The sequence below is a fragment of the Patiria miniata genome, unplaced genomic scaffold (assembly GCF_015706575.1).
Source record: "Patiria miniata isolate m_02_andy unplaced genomic scaffold, ASM1570657v1 HiC_scaffold_18, whole genome shotgun sequence".
In the NCBI taxonomy this organism is placed as follows: Eukaryota; Metazoa; Echinodermata; class Asteroidea; order Valvatida; family Asterinidae; genus Patiria; species Patiria miniata.
Genome location: NW_024037056.1, coordinates 1,637,032 through 1,658,075, shown reverse-complemented (window position 1 = coordinate 1,658,075; position 21,044 = coordinate 1,637,032). Strand labels below are relative to the sequence as shown.

The following is a 21,044-nucleotide window of genomic DNA, read 5'->3' as shown; positions in this document are numbered from 1 at the left end:
TAGAATTGTTTTCCTTACACTTACAATTTATATTTTTTATATTTCTTTGTATTAGTGTAATGAAAAACAAAACTGGAATCAATAAAAGCGAGGAATGGAGAGAAACAATGAACAAAGAACGCCAGAGGTACGAGAATAGAGAGGGGGCTGTGGTCTAACAATTAGAGATTCCAATGTGTAATGGTGCGTGGGTTCGAACCCTGACAAGAACATGCATGGTGTTTGTGTTCTTGGGCAAGACACTTTACTACAATTGCCTCTCTCAGCCAATGAGTGTAAACAACTAAGAATTACTAACCCTGTCTGTAATTTGCAAGTTTTTTTACAGATATCTCTTGCAGTAAATTGATCCCAGGAAGTGTTCATGCATGGTGTTTGTGTTCTTGGGCAAGACACTTTACTACAATTGCCCCTCTCCACCAATGAGCATAAATAGTAACTTGTAAATATAAATAAGTACAAACTAACCCCTGTCCACAATTTGCAGAACCCTGTGCGCGTCTCTTACAGTAAGTGGATCCCAGGAAGTGTTCCATGCATGTTGTTTGTGTTCTTGGGCAAGACACTTTACTACAATTGCCTCTCTCCACCAATGAGCATAAATATTAACTTATAAAAAAGTACAAACTCACCCCGTCTACAATTTGCAGTACCCTGTGCAGGTATCTCTTGCAGTAAATGGATCCCAGGAAGCGTTCCATGGGACAGCAGAGGCTGGCGGAGGGACCACCGGGCACCCCGGGCGTGGGAGCCGGAGTGAAGAGCTTGGTGATTGCTTCACAGGACAGGGCGGTGGGGATGGAAGCCACGGGGGAACGGGACGGCAGGTGTCGGGCCGGCCGCATTGGCATCGGAGCTGTAAATGAAATAATTCAGTCCTTGTTCAATCATATACTCTATGCACTCAGTGGTCATGTTTGAGGCCATACACTGCTATTTCCAGGCGACTTACTGGCTGCTTTTCCTGGCGAGTGAGCGACGCCGTAACAGTTGATGGCTGAAGGCCACAAGAACCCCTTACCATGTGTAGGCACTACTTCTAGGTAAGTGACTAGCTGCCATTCACCACGAGTGAGCGACACCGTAACGATTGATGGCTGAAGGCCGCAAGAACCCTTAACCTTGTGAAGGCACTACTTCTAGGTAAGTTACTAGCTGCCATTCATCACGAGTAAGCGACACCATAACGATTGATGGCTGAAGGCCGCAAGAACCCTTAACCTTGTGTAGGCACTACTTCTAGGTAAGTGACTAGCTGCTACTCCTGGCGAGTTAGTGACGCCGTAACGATTGATGGCTGAAGGTCACTAGAACCCCGTACCTTGTGTAGGCACTCCTTCTTAGTAAGTGATTAGTTGCCATTCCTGACGAGTAAGCGACAATGGGTGAAGGTTCTTAAGCAAGAATCCCTTACCTTGTGTAGGAGCTGAACCTGTTGTCTGTCCTAGACCGCTACTTCCAGGTGAGTGACTAGCTGCCATGCCTGGCGAGTGAGCGACACCGTAACGATTGATGGGTGAGGGTCCGGGAACTGATGGTGACGCAGGCCAGTTCCGTTGGCCTGGGGACGGCATGGCCAGCCCCATGCTTGGATAAGGTGAGTTGGCATTCTCCGACAAACCTGTTGAATGCAGATAAATGATAGCATCACTTGAGTACGTTTGTGATACCTCGGACGAGGTCAAGTTGTTTAGGTTCAGTGTTAGGTGGCAGTTAAGGATGTTATTCACTCTCAGAGACTCAGTCAATCAATCAGTCGGTCGGTCAATCAGTCTGTGACTCAGTCAGTCAGTGACTCAGTCACTTAATAACTCAGCCAATTAGTCAGTGACTCAGTCAGCCAGCACGTTACTCACTTAGTGACTCAGTCAGTCAGTGACTCAGTCAGTTAATAACTCAGCCAATTGGGGAGTGACTCAGTCAGCAAGTTACTCGGGGAGTGACTCAGTCAGTTAACGATTCCGTCGGTCAGTAACTTAGTCAGTCAGCTTGATGATACAAGCATGGCATTTGGCACACAATCAGAGTACGTCATGAGAAAGACATCTGGCTATGGGCTCCGTGCGCCAACAAAAGAGGGCGCATTTTTACCTCTTTTGAGAGCTCCGTGGACAGGACACACAGCGTGTGCGTACTGTACTGTACTGGTTCGCGCGCAAAGTACGCACGACTTTCTGACTGTGCAAAATGTAAAGCAACCGCATCTTCGGGTGAGCGTCAGGCGTCATCGGCGCACGAATGCGTTTGAATTCAACTTGCCATGGTCCCCGCCCCCAATAACTTTGGATACATTTGAAATACGCAGTGGATGGATTAGGAACCAGTCTAGGTCTCCCCCAACCCTCCCTTTTCTGGCCGTTGATAGGGTACTTGTGTACGGAGCCCATAGGGCCTTCGCAGATTTATCCTTTGAATAAATACAGGTAGAATAATAAGCAATGGCAGCCATTTCAAAAAAAATTGAAAATTGCTTGCTATTCTACCTATATTTTTTCAATGGCAAATCCGCGATGGTGCTATAGCCAAATATCTTTCTTAAAGGGAATGTACATCATTGGCTTATACTTTAATTTTCAGAAATGAACTATTTGAGGGGTTAGTATAACAGATCAAATATTGTTACACTGACATGTTTGAAGTTTTGTGTTCAAAAATACTTTAAAAAACCAAGAGAAACAAAAATGTTCAAGTAGTCTGGTTCCCTGACTTTACTAAAGATGAAATGGATCAATTTACAGATGCCGGAAAATTGTAAGGTAATGGAATCAGTCTAACTGGCCTGCACCCGTTCAAGAACATGTAACCAATAGCAAACAAAATTTGGACTGAAAAAAATGGTAAATTTGGAGCAGTAGTTGAAAACAGTTAGGTTTTTCCAACGGTGGTCGGCCGACCACTGTTGGAAATTGATACAAAATACCACTTTTCTTGAAAAGGACTTCACACCAGGTGCCATAACTTTACAGGATGCTTTAGACTGTCATTTACCAACATCCTGTAAGGTATTTCGTAAAAAGTTGGTCATTTAATTTGTTGATGTTTGTAAATGTTGTATTTTCCCTTTAAGACATACTCTGACTGTGTGCCAAATGCCATGCTTGTATCATCAAAGGCACAATTCCCCCAAATATTTCCCCTTTCTGTCCCACTTAGTCAGTCGGTCAGTCAATCAATCAGTGATTCAGTCAGTCTGACGCTAGTTAACTGGCCCTTTAGGTGTCTCAGAAAAATCAAACTGACTTTGAGGGCTGATGAACGGTCCTGGAGCTGGGGAATGCATCTGGATGTTTGGGGATGGCGTCGGCACAAAGGATCCAGGCGATGGTACGTGGTGATGGACATTGCTCGGAGAGCCAACGGCAAGGGCTGTGGAGAAAACGAAAGGGGGGTTGGTAGTTATGAAGATTTATCATCCAGAATTATGAACTGCTCCAGAATGTTGTTCAAGAGTCGAGCTAAACCAAACGCATTACAAGCAACTCAGGTCGATCAAAATTAATTTGGATCACACAGGAAATTTTCCATTGACTGGGATTTGGAGTTATTTCGTAAAGACTACATTAGTTGATCCTTCGTGTGTATTTGCTCCTATCTGTTTCAAAAATTGAACTTAAATCAAATTGTAAATAAATAAATAACAAAATAAAAATTTGGGGGCTTATCATCCTTACTCGCAGCAGAAGCTGAATTGTGAAGGACGCGGCTACAACGTGGTCAAGCCGAAGGCATGTAAAGGTGCCCTAGGCAGCCACTATATGGCCCTTGATGTCTGACCACGGAGCACAGATGAAAAGAGTTGATTATTGCGAAGGGAAGAAAACCAGAGAACCCAGAGAAAAACCCTCGTGGCACAGGAGAGAATCAATGGACAACTCTACTGACATATGACCTGAGCTGGGAATCGAACCCGGGCCACAGCGGTGAGAGAGGAGCGCTTTACGCACTGCACCACCCATGCCACTCATTTATCTGAATAATTTGGCTCGACACAAAGCCAGAATGCCAGTTTGGAAAGGGAGCACGCTTTTCACCACTATAACAATGATCTGAGATCTCTATCAAGATTACTGTGATGCAGAAATTTAGCCCCAAGCTTTAGGGGTTTCCTACTAACCTGGAGACGCAGTATTGAGCATGGTTGATGATGGTGATGGGACGATGTTTGAGGGAATAGATGGAGGGGAGGCCAAGGGATATCCGCTAGCACCGGGCGACATGCTGTATTGCTGTAACATAAAAAAATCAACCAAACTTTATGACAAATCTTTATAATATGATGCTCTATGCCTTCAACACATCACACTGCTTTAACATTGTCGTTACACAAATTTAAAGGAAAAAGAAATATGTGAAATATTAAACTCTAAACCTGACATCGGACTCTTTTTCCAATAGGAAACCAGACTATGAGTATTAATAATAATAAAGAGCATTTATAATGCGCCAAATCCATCTTGATTAGATGCTCAAGGCGCAGAGAAAAAAACAAATGAACATGAACAGCAAAAACAGCAGGGAACAAAAGTACGCACAAATGAAAATACATGAATACGAAACAGTACACATGAGAGTGAAATCAAACTGGATGATTTATGAAATGCTGCTTGGAATAGGTGGGTCTTCAGAGCACATTTAAACTCATGGGAAGTAGCAATATCACGAATATTTTGAGGAAGTTTGTTCCATAACATAGGTCCAGCATGAGAAAATGAACGGTCCCCCCAAGATTTAATAGTTTTAGGCACAACAAGCAGGGACGAATTTGCAGACCTGAGGTACCTAGCAGGGTTGTAAGAAATGAGCAAATCAGAATTTGGACAAGTGGTCCGTGGACCACATGTGTCGCCTTTTTCTGCGGTTGATCCCTATATATATTGTGTTCTTAAAAAAAGTCAAATTGTGTGCATTTTGAAATGGCCTCATATGACCCCTAGATGACCTTTGACCTCCAATATTGGAAGATTTGTGATGAACCCCCACCCAAGGATCACACCATCCAAGTTACATTAAAATAGATATCAAATTATGTAGATAAAGAAACATTTGAAAAATATTTGAATGACCTCTAATGACCCTTACATGACCTCTGACCTAAGTAACCGATGAAGAATTGTGTCTTCCAACCCAAGGGTCACTGCATTCAAGTTTCATCAAAATCCATAAAAGCATACATTGTAGAAATTATAAATTTTTTCAAAACTTTAACATACAGGTCCACAGGTCTACAGTAATACAGAATTTAGGACTGGTTAGTGTCTCCAAGAACTTCGTTAAGACGACACAAAAAGTACAACTTAGACATTAGATGCTCATAAAATTTAAGAACCCAAAGCCACCTGATGTAGCCCCGCCCAGTCTAAATCATATTTGAGTATATTCTATATTTCACCGGTGACAGCATTATACATGTGAAGCGGGAGTGGCTGGATTACTGGTGCTGATTGCAGTGGGCGGGGTCACTGATTGACAAAGCAGCTAGATGTAGCCCCGCCCATTCTAAATCATATTTGAATGTATTCTAAGTTTCACCTGTGACAGCATAGATGTATGTGGCGAAGCGGGCGTGGCCGGATTACTGGTGCTGATTGCAGTGGGCGGGGTCATGGGATGGACAAAGCCACTGGACGTAGCCCCGCCCAGTCTCGCCATGGGGGAGGGCACCGAGTGATGCTGGGTCATCAGGAAGGAGTCACCGGTATCCATGCTGATTGGCGAGGGTGGGTTATCATCTTCATTGACGGAGCGCCGGCGCATGTTGGTCACCGACTCGTCGACAAACATCTCCAGAAAAGCCTGTGGAAAAATGGAAAGTAGAGCAATCGGTTAAGCCCCTCCCCAAAATGTATCAACCAATTACAAACACCTCCCACAAATGTGTTGTTACTCATTATGCAGAGTAGGCGGGGCTTATTCGGCAATTCCCAAACAGTCCATTACCAATAATCATATCAGGTACTTGTATAGCGCTTTTAACTAAGATCAAAGCACTTTACATTATTATTACCCCTGATCATTGTGCAATGAAACATTTTGAATACCATCTCAGCTCCCTGGGGAGTATACAGCTTGATGTTGCCATTTCGGCGCAAAGCAGCTTAAATCAACTACAATAACCATCTCTGCCCTCACAGGTACCCATTTACTCCTGGGTGGAGAGAAGCAATGAGTGACAAAGTGCCTTGCCCAAGGGCACACGCACCATAACCCCAGGCTGGATTCGAACCCACAACCTGCAGAATTACCCGCAGACCACGAATTCAATGCTCCAGACCACGAGGCCAGGGCACTACACAAAACATTGGAATTAAATGATGTCACATGCAAGTAATAGTGGGCAGACACAGTATTCAAGTACTATTGCATAAGTCATTCACTTTTTGTGAACAGCCATTCAATAATTTGTAGTAATATCCTCAGAAGCCAATAATTTTTTTTTTTGCTCTGGCAGATTCTCTGTTTTACTAAAATGACAGATGACTACAAATGTTTTTACCTTCAAGTTCCATGCAGGAATCAATCCTTCAACGCCTTTGCTGTCCTTAGATGGGAGGTAAACTCCATCTGAGGAGAATATTAACATCCAATAACACCTTAGTACATTGTATTACATTGTATTACATTGTATTTATTCCCTAAAGAATCCATTAACCCTATCCCCCTAGGCCCTTTTGGCTAGGAACCATCCTCAATCTTGCAAAATCCTCCATTTGCCACCATGCAAACATTGGATTCAGCCTCAACCCTCCAAAATCATCCGTTATATTTCTTGAATTATGGGCTCAATTATGCATAACTGAACATAAACAATGCAGGGTTCAGCCTTCGAACTCGACTCTATGCATCCTCCAAAATCAACTGACATGCCTCAAAAGTCACTTGCGATAAAAATTACATATGAGCTTAAAAAAAAAAAGGTTTTAAGAACGATAAAAAAAACGGTAATCAAGATAAACGAGAGTATTATGAACATATAAAGATGAGAAACAAAAACAAAAAAATAAGCCACAAATTGCATATTGATTGAAATAACCTGAAATATACATATCGTATAACTTTAAGCCACTTATGCAAACATACATTCTGTGCAAAGTAGTTCTTTCAATCAAAATCAATGAAGTTACTGTTTTCAACAGTTAAGAGCTCCCAGCCTACATAAAGCAGGATTGACTGGATGGGACTGCTTAAGTAACTTGATACAGCTATGCTTTGACTCCCGGTGAGTGATAAAACAGCTGTGACCACAAATTGCCTGCTTTGTCTGTTGACCCAGTTTGACTAGTCACAGTGCTTGCTTGACAAGCGATCTGACTGCTGGTGACTAGCCTGTGTTAAAAGTATAGCAGGGGAAGTGGAAGCGAGTTTTGACAGTTTGTGACTGTTTAAATAGCAGGAGGGTTAATGGTCACAAATTTTGATCATGGCAGAACCATTTTTTAAAGGACGCCAATGCTTCGAGATGGAAATGTCAGATTTTTAACTTACGATAAAATCTGAACATCTCACATCCATTTTTGTTTCTTTTGTCTTACCTCGAATGGTGACGGTGTTTTTGCCTTTGCACAGGATGTCCAGGCAGAAGTTCTTACGGAAGAAGACCCGTATGTGAATGCTGGACTGCGGGATGACCAGAAACGTGTGGGACGGGACCTGCGCCTATCAACATGCCAAAGATGAATTCTGGTTAGTGATTGGATGAAAACAAATCACATGATGCTCACACCGTGTCAAAGGTCAAACGTGTTGTTCACTCCTACTGATTACCCCAGAAATCTTTCTTTCCAGGCTTAAACAAGGATTTTCACACTACTTTTTAAACATTTTTCAACAAGATGTCTTCGTATCGATTTCTCAAACTTTAAAGGTAACATGGACCATTTGCATGTTATCCAAAAAGTAACCGATAAAGTCAATAGGTTACACCTGCAAGAAGCTAAAATCACAACTATTTTTTGCTTCTAAAGAAGTCCTTGCTAAGGATGAACTATCAGACAACTCTATTTCTTTATTGTTAAAAAGATTACTTGGATTAAAGATAGTATTGACACTAAACCCCCTGTGATATTATTCCTTCTGGCATGCTGAAAATAAAAGAAATAAAAGAAGGTTATTTCCAAAGATGTGTCATGTGACACATTTTTGGAAATTTCTGTTTGTAGTTTGTAATTGGACAAATCCGTGAATGGGTGCAAGCGTTGACACGACGCACAAGCGGTTGCTATTATTCGTCAGTTCAGTGTGTGACATCACGTAGCTACAATCGGCTGAACAAGAATCATGTCCCAAATGCAGATTTGGGGATTGTGTCACAAGAGGGCGCAATTCAAATTAGGACTCTGCAAATTTTGAATTGAAATCGAGATCCAGAATATCGTGTTTTCTCAAAATATACAGTATTCACAGAGCAAACATTTCATCAGGTTAGTTAATAAGCACCCATCTTTGCATTTTGAGCACTTTTGTGGCTTCCAACGAGAAAAATGCAAGAATGACAAATGGTCCATTCTACCTTTATAAGGCAAAAAAAAAAAATACTCGGTCTCTGGTCAGCGCCAAGTTGTTTTTAATCATGCGCGTCAACTTTTTTTTTTTTCAAATTAACACGGAAGCTACAACAGCGCCCTCTATTGCTGCGCCTCCTCAAATTTTTGTACCAAGGAGCACCAAGGAATGGGGAAATTGCACCAAGGCAAATGATAAAGGGCACCAAGGCAAATGATGGAGGACACCAATGTATAATGAGGACACAAAAAAGCAAAATAGTACCCACCTTGTCTGTACAATACAAGCCTGAAAAAAAAAAAAAACGTGTCGCCGCATCAATTCCATAACTTCGGTCTGACCAGAGACCGACTATTTTTTTTTGGCCTAACATTCACCATCAAAAGGGCTTTCATAGACCATATGTTTTTGTCTAGAGGAAAGGCCTGGCTACTTGACTACGGCTAGCAGTAATACACACGTGTATGGGAAACGGCTTTAGCCGCTACCATTGCTGCATGTGTTACTGAAAGTCGTAGCCATTATTAGGGCGCAGGCATTGGTTATCTGACTATGGCTAGCAGTAATACACATGTGTATGGGAAACGGCTTTAGCCACTACCATAGCTGCATGTGTTACTGAAAGCTGTAGCCATTATTAGGACGTGGGCATTGGTTATCTGACTACGGCTAGCAGTAATACACATGTGTATGGGAAACGGCTTTAGCGGCTACCATAGCCGCATGTGTTACTGAAAGCCGCAGCCATTATTAGGACGCGGGCATTGGTTTCTCGGCTATGTTTGATGCCTTACATGAGATGACAAGCCTCCGAGAGCCGGTGCCATGGGTAGCTTGCTGATGGCCTGTAACGGCTGCTGACTGTCGCACATATTCTGTCAAAAAATAATAATTTGCACAATTTTTTTAACCTAGCAATAACAAGAAAATGAAAATCTAGTAAAGCTAGTCCTAGAGTGCTCAAAATTCAGAACGGCTATTTACCGACCATCATTGGAAAAAAATTTTTTTTACTTTTTTTTTTCAAATACTGTCCCCAATTTACTAGTCTCATTTTATTTGCAATCAGTTTACACATCTGTGAACGGGTGCAAGCCAGCTAGTCTGGTGCCCTGACCTGACAATTCCCCAACGTCTACAAAGTGCTCCGTTTCGTGTAAAGTAGGGTCAGGGAACCAGACTACAAGAAAAAAGCTTTTTTTCTCAGTTTTTCCAGCATCTATGAAAACCAAACTTTAAACAGGTCGGTGTAACAATATTTGCTATAAAATACTCACCCCCCAAATCCATCCATTTCTGAAAATTACCGCAAAGGTAAATGTTGTATAATACTTTCAAGAACCTAACGTCAAGATGACTGGGAAGTAGCAAAAATGAGGGAATTCCAAGCTTTTTTTTCAAGACTTGCAGGAAATTTGCTGAGTAAGGTTTGCTCTCCATCTTTACAGGGAATGTACATCATTGGCTTTTGCTGTAATTTTCAGAAATGAACTATTTGAGGGGTTAGTATAATAGATCAAAAATTGTTACACTGACATGTTTGAAGTTTTGTGTTCGAAAATGCTGGAAAAACCAAGAAAAACAAAAATGTTCAAATAGTCTGGTTCCCTGACTCCACTAAAGATGAAATGGATCAATTTATAGATGCCGGAAAATAGTAAGGTAAGGAAACCAGTCTAGCTGGCCTGCCTGCACCCGTTCATGAACATGTAACCAATAGCAAACAAAATTTGGACTGAAAAAAAGGTACATTTGGAGCAGTAGTTGAAAAATAGTTAGGTTTTTCCAGCGCTGGTCGGCCGACCACCGCTGGAAATTTATACAAAAATACTATTTTCTTGAGAATGACTTCACACCAGGTGCCATAATTTTACAGGATGCTTTAGACTGTCACTTACCAACATCCTAGTAAGGTATTTCTTACAAACTTGGTAGTTTTGTTTTTTAATGTTTGCAAATGTTGTATATTCCCTTTAAGATTGCAGATTTCTTACCTGCATGAGTCTTGTGAGATTGCAGTGAGTGTTGAACTCATGTTCCAGCTGATGGTGGACCAGCAAGTGACTGTTTGAGGAGCATGCCGTCCCCACCACAGCCAGCCTCAGATGGAATCTGGACTCCCGGGAATCCCAGAAAATAGTCACCTGTCGTCAGAAAAACAATATTTTCAAATTAAGCCACAACGGGAAACTGACAAGGGTTGTTAATATAATTTTCAAAGTTGAACAAAGAAATTGATTTACGCGGGGTTTGAACCGCGGGGTAACGAGTTGAGTGTACTGCCGTGTGGTAGCTTTTCATTCAAATCACTCATGTACTTTTCAAGTTACGGAGTTTTAAACACAACCGCCGTTTTAAGGTTCTGTCCACGGATCACAAAAAGTTCAGTGTTCTTTCAGCAAAACGACAACAAATCACATAAGGATGTGTGTGAATTGTTTTCCTTTTGCTGAAAGAACGCACACCTTTTTTGTGATCCGTGGACAGAGCTTTAAAACGGTGGCTGTGTTTAAAACTCCGACCTCGCATCAATCAACCACATCGGCATTGCCACGTTTTCAATATGCAACCACCTTTTTTGCACGGATTGAGTACCAACTTCTCAAAATGTCCTCTGTCGGCTGAAACCTGTCAGACTTTGGACTCCCTAAACCTTCTTCGTCAGCCATGCCAGTCAAGGGCGCTAGTCAGAAGCCATGAACTCGTAAATGCCAAGTAGCCAGGGATCATACCCCAAGTCACGATGTTAGCAACATCAACAACTCTGCAAACCTGGGTTTATGGCTTCTGATTAGGCCACAAAAAAAAGTCTCCGGTTTCTGGTATGCGCGTGCGTCGCCGTAGCCATGCGCGTCGGCAAAATGAAAAAGTTTTTTTTTCAATGAAAGATGATGTCTCAAAACCGCCAAACTCACTGGTTTGACTGGAATCCTGCTGCTGCACAATTTTAACATGTTTTTAGATTGGGTTATGGTCGAGAATAAGCTTTATGTGGCCTCTCTGGACTCCCATATATTTGCACTAAGTTTAGTCGGGCACCATTTACAGTCATCAGCCGACATTTGAAGCAAAAAAATCAGGTAAAAAAAAGCTGCGTCGCCGCACCACTTTTTGGGCAAGCTCCATACCAGAAACCGGAGACTTTTTTTTTTTGGCCTTAGGGCCTCTTGAACAAAGATGCTGGAATCTGATATAGCAGCGGGTACCGCAACCAAACCAAGTATGAACCAAATTCTTGTGAGTAGGTGAGGGGGAACCTATGCACGGAGCCCATGCACAAGACTGAACTACTCACAGTGCTTGTCTTGTCCCTGCCATACGTCAGGACCAGCTTCTGAAAGGTGAAACTACGGACTTCTACAAACGCGCTGAGGGGCAGGTCTGGATCTAAACATAAAATTAATGAAAAAAAAACAGGAAAATGACATTAGGGTTGGCAAAATGTACCAAAGGCAGACTGACCTTTGTTTTTTTCCCCTAACCTACTGAATCCAAGAAAAATCCAACTGATTGCACTTGTTTTCAAATGGATCTTGTCAATTTGAACCGAACATATTTTCGCCAAATAACCCCACAGAAACTCATTATGTATCATAATTATAAGATGAAACAATTATGAGATGAAATGACTGGGAGTATTTCTATTCCCCCTGGATGGGATGCCAGTCCATCGCAGGTTACTCCCAAGCTAATGCTGGTAACCATTTAAACCCCAGGGTGGAGAGAGGCAAGTGGGGTGAAGTGGCTTGCCCAAGGACACAACATGTTGCCAGCGGCAGGATTCAAACCCCTGAACCTCTGATCGTGAGTCACGAACCCTAACCACTAGGCCACACCCCCCTCCCAAAACATCAAGGGGTGGGGCTTAACAGATCGGTCTTTTATTTGGTTAGGCTTGGCACTCTTACCGTTAACCACGGATGCTAGATCTTGGACAGGTCCATACAGCATGCCAATGGCCTTCCAGTCCTGAAGTAGGTGGTTGATGACAGGGCTGGTCGAGCTGTACGTGAGGTACAAACATCTCGTCGAACCTGCGGAAGAAAAATGTTCATATTTCATAATTTATTCAATTACTTGAGACCAGTATTACAGTTGAGGTATGTGTGATGGATCACAAGTCCATCAAAAGTTAACCACAAGTCAAAAAGGTCAATCTTACATACACAGTACCAATATAATGGGTTTTTGCATTCTTGTTTTTGTACAACTTCATACCTTGCTCTAATGTTGTGCAAACCAAACCCGAAACCAAAACCGACCCGACCCGAAAACAAAACTGACTGCGGGTCGGGTCGGGTCGGGTCAGTTTTTCCATCATTTCAGTCGGGTCGGGTTGTTTTTGATTTTGAGTTTGTGATTTTACGTCGGGTCGGGTCAATTAAGCCAGCTTGGTTCGTTTTCGGGTTGGTTCGGGTCGGTTTTCTTGAATTATTGTCATGTCGGGTCGGGTCGGTTTTTCCATCATTTCAGTCGGGTCGATTCGGGTTGGTTTCAGTTTTGAGTTTGCGATTTTATGTCGGGTCGGGTCGATTAAGCCAGCTTGGTTTGTTTTCAAGTCGGTTCGGGTCGGTTTTCTTGAATTTTTGTCAGGTCGGGTCAGGTCGGGTCGGTTTTAGGAAGTTAAGATCAGTTTCGGTTCGGATTCGGTTTATATCTTTAACGTTTTGGGTTGGATTGGCCTGGTTAACCCGACCCGATGCACAACATTACCTTGCTCCCTTGGTGACGTGCTCCTCACCGGACAATTGCCAAAGGTTAGCTGTGAAAAAAAAAACAACAAGTCAGGTGTGTTTACAAACACAAATGCCCCGCAACCGTGACTGTTTCCATGACATAACACCACTCTAACATCAACTTACATGTACCTTGGTCAAATGGAACGTTCATTGACAGCATTAGTGTCTTCTGTAGGTTTTATATGAATTTTCCCTAATCCCTACGATCTCAGAATAAATACAAGATTTCTATTGTTTTAGCCACTGTGACCTTGACCCTTGACCTTTCGACCCCCAATGCGATAGGCTTCTTAGGGTTGCCAAGGACAATCCACAAACCAAATTTGAAGTTCATATGTAAAGTATTTCTCAAGTTATCGCGCTGACAAAATTTCTATTGTTTCAGCCACTGTGACCTTGACCCTTGACCTTTCGGCCCCAAATGCAATAGGCTTCTTAGGATTACCAAGAACAATATACATACCAAATTTGAAGTTCATATGTAAAGTATTACTTGAAAAGTACATAAGTGATTTGAATGATTCTTGTACTAAAAGAAAGCTTATGAATTGGGCTTTCATATCCTAGATTTTGAAAGTGCTACGTGCAGAACTCCACTAAAACAATGGTCCCGACATTTGGGTTTCATTTTTTTTACTCACCCTGTATTTCTTCACTCGACCACACAATGCTATCACTTTGTAACTCTCATTGTTTGTCATTCTTCATGGATAAAACAAACAAAAAAATTCCCCGGACATTTTACCTGAACTTGCCAGGCTAATAAATTGCCCCTTAGTTGCAACCTGAAGGAACATTCAAGGAGGGCGTTGGCCAGCGACATGTTGGTCTCCTCTGAGATGCCCTCGATAGCTGGCAAGCTGTAACACAAACAGAATGGACCAACATTTATTGACATCATTATTTTTTTCAAGCACAGCAGATGATAAGGTATTTTCCACTGAAATTCCTGTGCAAGCTCTTCTAGGAATCATCACACTGGCTATATGACTTACACCTGCTGGGCCCAATTTCATAGAGCTGCTTAAGCAGAAAATTTGCTTAAGCAGAAAATTTGCTTAAGCACGAAAAAACATTGCTTAGTAAAATTAGGTTACCGGCCAAAACTCCATGTGATGTACATTGCTTGTGACTGGTATTTAGCTGTTGTTTACTTAGCATAACAATCGCATGGAGTTTTGGCCGGTAACCTGATTTTAAAGCAAGATGTTTTTGTGCTTAAGCAAATTTTGTGCAAAATATGGACATCAGAATCACTGCTCAAAATATGAATGCCAATTTTAGATACTTAAGGATTACAACAATTTTTCAGCAGGGTTGGGGAGTTGACCTGAATTTGACGCGGGGGGGGGGGGGTCCTTTTTCTCCCATTGTTTTGTTTTTTAACTAGTATTTGATGAATTCAATTTTGATCATCAAATATACAATAATGATGTCTGAGGGATTGAATAATGTGCCTATTGCTGGGCACTAGCTGCTGGATGAAATTGACTTTTAATGTTTATGTTTATTTTCAGCTAATTGTTACGTTCAACTTTGAACGCTATTTAAGGCCATTTTCATGCTCTCCAATTTTAAAATAAAATTTGTTTCATACTGTGCAATGCGAATATACATACATATACTTAGAATGAGATTTTATCAATTTTAATGTTCAAATCGTGTTTTATTGTAGTATTACTCCTACTGGGACCCATGGAAGATCAGTTCTGATAAAAGGACTGAATGGCCACCCAGTATAAAGAAGAAATAAATAAATAAATAAATGAATTCGTGCAAGGATATGGAAAGGGGAGGATTGGACGGCAGCATAAATTCAAAAAGAAATTTGTTGCTTCTCTGGTTAAATTATTTTGTAAAAATTACCTTGGGGGGGGGGGGGAGGCCCTATCCCCCCTCCCGCTCCCCCATCTGCAAGTGTTAATAAATCAAACTAGATATTTGTTTACCTGCATAACTTGACCACCATTCCGATGCCTTCCGCTTCTACTTGGATACCCTGGAATGGAATACCCTGCTCCATAAGCTGACGAAATAAAATTCACGAAAGCTGAGGTTAAGTTAAATATTCAATATTGGGTTTTGTCCTTAAAGGGAAAATACAACATTTGCAAACATCAAAAAATAAAACTACCAAATCATTTTGAAATACCTTGCTGGACTGTTAGTGAATGACAGTGTGAAGCATCCTGTAAAATCATGGCACCTGGTATACTGTCATTTTCAAGAAAAGTGGTATTTTTGTATCAATTTCCAACGCTGGTCAGCCGACCAGCGTTGGAAAAAACTGGCTTTTTTTCAAATACTGGCCCCAATTGACCATCGAACTTGTTTGCAATCGATTACACACCTATGAACGGGTACAAGCCAGCTAGACTGGTTCCCTGACCTTACAATTCCCCAATGTATGTAAACTGCTCTGTTTCTTCTTATATGGAGTCAGGGAGCCAGACTACAGGAAAATGATTGTTTTTCTTGGTTTTTATAGCATTTTCGAACCCAAAACCTCAAAAAAGTCAGTGTAACTATATTTGCTATATATTTCCAACCCCCCAATTCCATCCATTTCTGAAAATTACAGCAAAAGCAAATGATGAATATTCCCTTTAAATATTCAATTTTGGGTTTTGTCCTTTACCAACTTATTTTTAAAAACATCAAAATATTTTTAGAAACACTGTAAACCCAGTGTTGTCCGAGGGTTTGCACCTAAAAAAAATCACAAGCTAACTCAGGTTGGACTTGAACCCACGACCTCCTGCTTACTAGTGCAGACGTATTACCACTCGACCACCGAGCTTGCAGGATCAGCTGGCTGGTTCGAATCTGATATAGCAACGAGTGGCGCACCCAAACATTTATATACATTTCTGATATCATTAACAAGCATTAACATATCTCACTGTTTAATTGAAATGAAATGATTTTCCTGGCTTTGCCAGGGGGCGTAGGAACGCTGGATTGACCCACCCACCTCCTCACACAGTGAGATGAAAGGTATCCTCCGGTCGCACAGTGCAATGATGTGCACCAACTCCCTCTGGAAGTACTCGCAGTGAGTGCCCAGGCGTTGCTTCTTGAAACTGGTCAGGGATGTTCCCAGCTGTTGCGAGGACAAAAATGGAAGTTGTTAACGAACCAACAACTTTTGTGTTTTAAGAGCCAACAACAATTCTATTCAATTGATTCAGGCTGGCTACTTACTGGAAGACTTTTAATGCATCTGTGTACACAATGAGCTAGAATTAGCGCATTCATTGGTGTGTTGAGGTAATCCTATACAACAGCACTGCCCGGTTCACAAGTAACGGTGAGTTAGTGAGTCAGTCAGTCAGTCAGTGATGTAAAAATGAGGTCTATAGTCTGACCATCTCCGAAAACAGCAACAAAGACCTGTTTTAAAAAGAATTGTTAAACTGGGTCTTCCAAACAAGTAGCCTACTCAGACGTACCTTGCGTTTTTTGTTTCGGTTCGACTCCTCAGCTGCAAAATTAAAGAAGGTTTTTAAACATTCGTTAACATTCATGCATTCATGTTGACAATTGATACACTGTTGGCTCAGTACAAGGTCTTGTTTGACTTTGGGGTTCAACCTCCAATTAAACGGTTTTACAAGGTTTATGATGTTTCACAGGATACCTTGGGGTTCAACCTCGAGTTAAACAGGTGGTATGTTGAGGTTTACCTTGAGGTATACAAGGTTTAATGAGGTTTCACAGGATACCTTGTGGTTCAACCTCAAGTTAAATAGGCAGTAATTTGAGGTTTTCTTTGAGGTTTTTTTTAAGTTTTATGAGGTTTAGCGGGGTACCTCAGGGTTCAACCTTGAGTTAAACAGGCAGTAATTTGAGGTTTACCTGGAGGTTTTACGATGTTTATTGAGATTTTACGGAGTACCTCTGGGTTCAACTTCAAGTTGAACAGGTTCAACCTCGAGTTCAACAGGAAATAAACTGAGGTTGAAATTTATGTTTTACGATGTTTTATGAGGTTTTACCAGGTACTTCAGGGTTCAACCTCACGTTTCAACAGGCAGTAACTTGAGGTATACCTTGAGGTTTTAAAACATTTTACGGGGTACCTCAAGGTTCAGCCTCAAGTTTCCACTTGTTCAATTTTGCATTCTTTCCTAATGACTGCCACAAAGTGCAGTTAACACCATAAACTTTGATTTTTTTCAGTGATTAGCCTAAACCCCCAATAATTTATTGATCGGTCTGGTCACCAACCTTCCTCCAGTGTGTCGGGGTAATGGCTGCAGCTCTTTGAATCCAGAGGGACCAGACTAAGCGGCGCAAGGAAAGGTTCTCCGGAGTCCCAGTCTGACTGAGAGGGCGCCGGCACGCCCTCCCCGGCTGACTGATCGAAGAACGCGGCCTGCCGGGTGTGGAACAGGTAATAGCTGGTCTGGAGATTAGTCTGGTTCTTGATGCTGTTGAACTCTACCACCTAGAAATGAGGGGTAAAAAAAATAGAACAGGGTAAGCCCGGACTAGGGCCTTAAGTGCTCAAGACGATGCAAAAAAAGATCAGGCCAACTTAACTCACTCTTTAGCCAGCAAATTTCACCAAAACTGTCATTCAGCAAAGAAAACGTCCTCAGTATTTCACCAACCCAGTTTGAAGACTCAATTCAATTTTTAAAGGAGACTTTTCTTCAATATTTGGCAGTGGCTTGCACAAGAGAGTGAAGTCAGGTGATTTCAAAATATGGCTAAAGACTAGACTTCTACATGTCCATCCATGGTCCAACCGTTTGTAGATGTCGAGTGTTTGTCGTTGTTTGTTTGTTGATCTAGCGATTCGCGAGCACCATGGGTTTCCCTGATGTGCGGTCACCTGACCGGTCCTATTTGATAGAGGGCGCTATCGTGCAAGCTGCAGCTAGCTGGGCTGGCCGCACGAGACTTACCACGTAGTAGTTCTTGTGCTTGACTAGATGTACGTAGAGTCTGTTCTGCGACAGCTTAGCCAGCGGGTGCTCGGCCGATATGGCCACTAGAGGGAGCTTGTCGGTACATTTGCAGGGGAGTTGTTGAATAGACTGTTTACAGTGGTGCATGCTCAACATGTAGCTGTAGTAAGATAAAAACAAACATTTCAATAAAATTGCAGAGTTTCGGGTCTTTGTAACTGGTGGTCCTTGTTGCCAACAAACTTAAAAAGTGTGCTTGGTTATTACTAGTTTACGTCGGATGACGTGTATACACGCAAAGGTTTTGCGGTATTCGGAAAGGATGACGGATAAACAGGCAACGAGCAAGGCCGGAAATATCAGTCTGCGGCCAGCTCACAGCGAGCAAGGCTGGAAATATCAGGGTGTGCTATCTGCAGATAACAGCCTGAACCCATCTGGCATCGAGGTTCATGAAAAACAATCCCGCACCTGGGTCCGTTCAAGTCAAAATAATCCTGGCGCTGGTTAAAGCTGGTTAAAATCGACTCCAATTTTTTTTTTCCGACTGAAATTTCTTTTTGCAAAATAATTTCACAGGGTTTTCGGTATGAGCCATATCTTCAATTTGAGCGAGGTTTATTCTCATGAAATCGGTCGGTCCGTTTCCAGGTAACTACTACTATTCCTACATACCATCAACCCTCCTGCTATTTAAGCAGTCACAGACAGTCAAACTTCACTTCCACTTCCCCCGCTATACTTTTAACAAAGGCTAGTCACCAGGAGTCAGATCATAATGTCAAGCAAGCACTGTGACTAGTCAAACTAGGTCAACAGACAAAGCAGGCAAGTTGTGGTCACAGCTGTTTTGTAACTCTCCCGGATTCAAAGCTTAGCTGTATCAAGTTACTTAAGCAGTCCCAGCCAGTCAATCCTGCTTTATGTGGGCCGGGAACTCTTTAGGGTTGAAAACAGTCACTTGATTGATTTTGACTGAAAGGACTACTTGGCGCAGAATGTATGTTTGCAATGGCGGGTTAACTAGAAATATCTGAAGTAATGAAAATTCAAAGATGACAAACCACAATGAATATTCAGCAGCATTTTCGTGCTAAACACGATATACTCATGATCTTGATAACGTGGACGTGCAAATCTTCTCACCTTAGTTTGGTGATGTACTGGTACAGCTTGATGAGTTCACAGTTCAAACAATGTTCCATCTCCTCCAATAACGTTGCGTCTGCAACGGATGTGGATAAAGTAAAAGTTACATCAAATCGATCAAGAGTCAAAACGGCCCATCAGGATGGCTTTATCTACCATTTCCTTGGCATGAAACAACTGATAATATTTCCATTCCCCCCGATGGGATGCTAGTCCATCGCAGGTTACTCCCCAGCTAATGCCGGTACCCATTTATACTCCTGGGTGGAGAGGGGCAAGTGGGGGTGAAGATTCTGTCATATTTTGTCAATGAATTTCCTAGTGACACGTTAATTTCTTGTGACCTACCAGCTTTGCAATATAAACAAAACAAAAACAAAACAAAAGGTCTGCGTATGGACGAAAATAGTGCCAAAATGCTTATTGACGTAACAATCGAGGGTAATTATGTCAACTTACAAGCATGTGCAATGTAAAGCCACAGTCTCGCATTCATGGTTTGGAGCTACGGAACTCCATGGTTTGAAATTTGTGATAAACTGCGGGAGTACCATTTTCATCCTCAGTACATCTGTGGTTATCCCTCATCTTCCTTGGGTATTCGTGGAGGGGCTACGGAAGTTTTAAACTGTTCACAACTTCCGTGGTGAAACCTCATGAAAATCAATCCGTGGTGCAACCGCAGAACATCCGTAGGACAACTATACTGATTCATAGTATTATTCGTGGCTATTCCTACATATTCTTGGAGATTCATAGCTCATTCGTGGTAGAAATCTCAAAAAATTCGCTATGAATGTCCTATGGATATGCCCAGATGTGGTAGGGTTCTGCTAAGGTTGTACTACGAATATCCACGCTTTATTCGTAGGAGAACCTTGGCCATCCGTGGCCCAATCGCAGACATCCAGGGGCGTTAATGTCATTATTTATAGTAATACCGTCAATATTTTTCAGCAATCCGTCCATATTCTTGGCAAACTGTTGTGTATTCGCAGTGAAACCTTAAGACAGTCATGGCTATCCATCCTGAAATCGTAGCGCATTCTTAGAAAATCAATTTCTCCACAAACCTCCACAGTTCATCGCGATCGATTGATTCTTGGTAAACCGTGGATATTCATAGCTCCAAACTGTAAATGTGTGACTGACTGGGGCTTTAGGTTGATAGGAACCGGTCACCATGTAAGTATGCCAAAACGATTATTGGCTTGACAATCGGGGGTGTCAACTTACTGGCATGTGCAATGCAAGGATGATAGGAAGCGGTCACCATTTGAGTTTGCCAAACGATTATTGGCGTGACAATCGGGGGTAATAATGTCAACTTACCGGCATGTGCAATGTAAGGCTGATAGGCACCGGTCTGCATATCGACTGATATCGTCAGGTATTCAGACTGACTGCACGGCTCTACGATGGGAACACAGAGCAGGGGCGGGGTGCCCTCAATGCGTGCTGAAGAAAAAAGAGACAACGCAATTCCATGACATTAGGAAAACTTGCAGTCTTAAAAGGCAAATATGTGACCTGTTCTGTCAAAATCAGACTTTTCTGGGCAAAAGGTCAAAAATGAGATTTTTGCATATTGTTAAAACATGTCCTTTTTCTTTTTAATAGGTGGTTTAGTTTTTGAAATCGGTCATTCCTGGGCAGAGTTATGCTATTTTGAAGTTCATTGTGTCGAAAAGTAGAAAACGGAGAAAATGGCCTCGAACGTCACAAAACAGTAATTTCTTTT

General features: G+C 42.0%; 1 protein-coding gene across 2 annotated transcripts in view; it reads right to left on the bottom strand.

Annotated features, from left to right (window-relative positions):
• LOC119724138 (mediator of RNA polymerase II transcription subunit 14-like) overlaps positions 1-21,044 on the bottom strand; it is a 36,816-nt gene that overhangs the window by 3,696 nt on the left and 12,076 nt on the right. For both annotated transcript variants that reach the window (XM_038195059.1, XM_038195060.1), the window contains exons 16-35: positions 20,636-20,761; positions 19,301-19,379; positions 18,152-18,314; positions 17,469-17,688; positions 16,691-16,722; positions 16,213-16,341; positions 15,188-15,264; positions 13,984-14,098; positions 13,213-13,261; positions 12,408-12,533; positions 11,795-11,886; positions 10,494-10,643; positions 9,294-9,374; positions 7,530-7,653; positions 6,494-6,561; positions 5,530-5,793; positions 4,115-4,226; positions 3,241-3,366; positions 1,415-1,621; positions 633-856 (exon numbers count right to left, since the gene is read on the bottom strand). In XM_038195059.1, the coding sequence (XP_038050987.1) occupies positions 633-856; positions 1,415-1,621; positions 3,241-3,366; positions 4,115-4,226; positions 5,530-5,793; positions 6,494-6,561; positions 7,530-7,653; positions 9,294-9,374; positions 10,494-10,643; positions 11,795-11,886; positions 12,408-12,533; positions 13,213-13,261; positions 13,984-14,098; positions 15,188-15,264; positions 16,213-16,341; positions 16,691-16,722; positions 17,469-17,688; positions 18,152-18,314; positions 19,301-19,379; positions 20,636-20,761 (2,564 nt within the window). The remainder of the gene's footprint in view (positions 1-632; positions 857-1,414; positions 1,622-3,240; positions 3,367-4,114; positions 4,227-5,529; positions 5,794-6,493; positions 6,562-7,529; positions 7,654-9,293; positions 9,375-10,493; positions 10,644-11,794; positions 11,887-12,407; positions 12,534-13,212; positions 13,262-13,983; positions 14,099-15,187; positions 15,265-16,212; positions 16,342-16,690; positions 16,723-17,468; positions 17,689-18,151; positions 18,315-19,300; positions 19,380-20,635; positions 20,762-21,044) is intronic.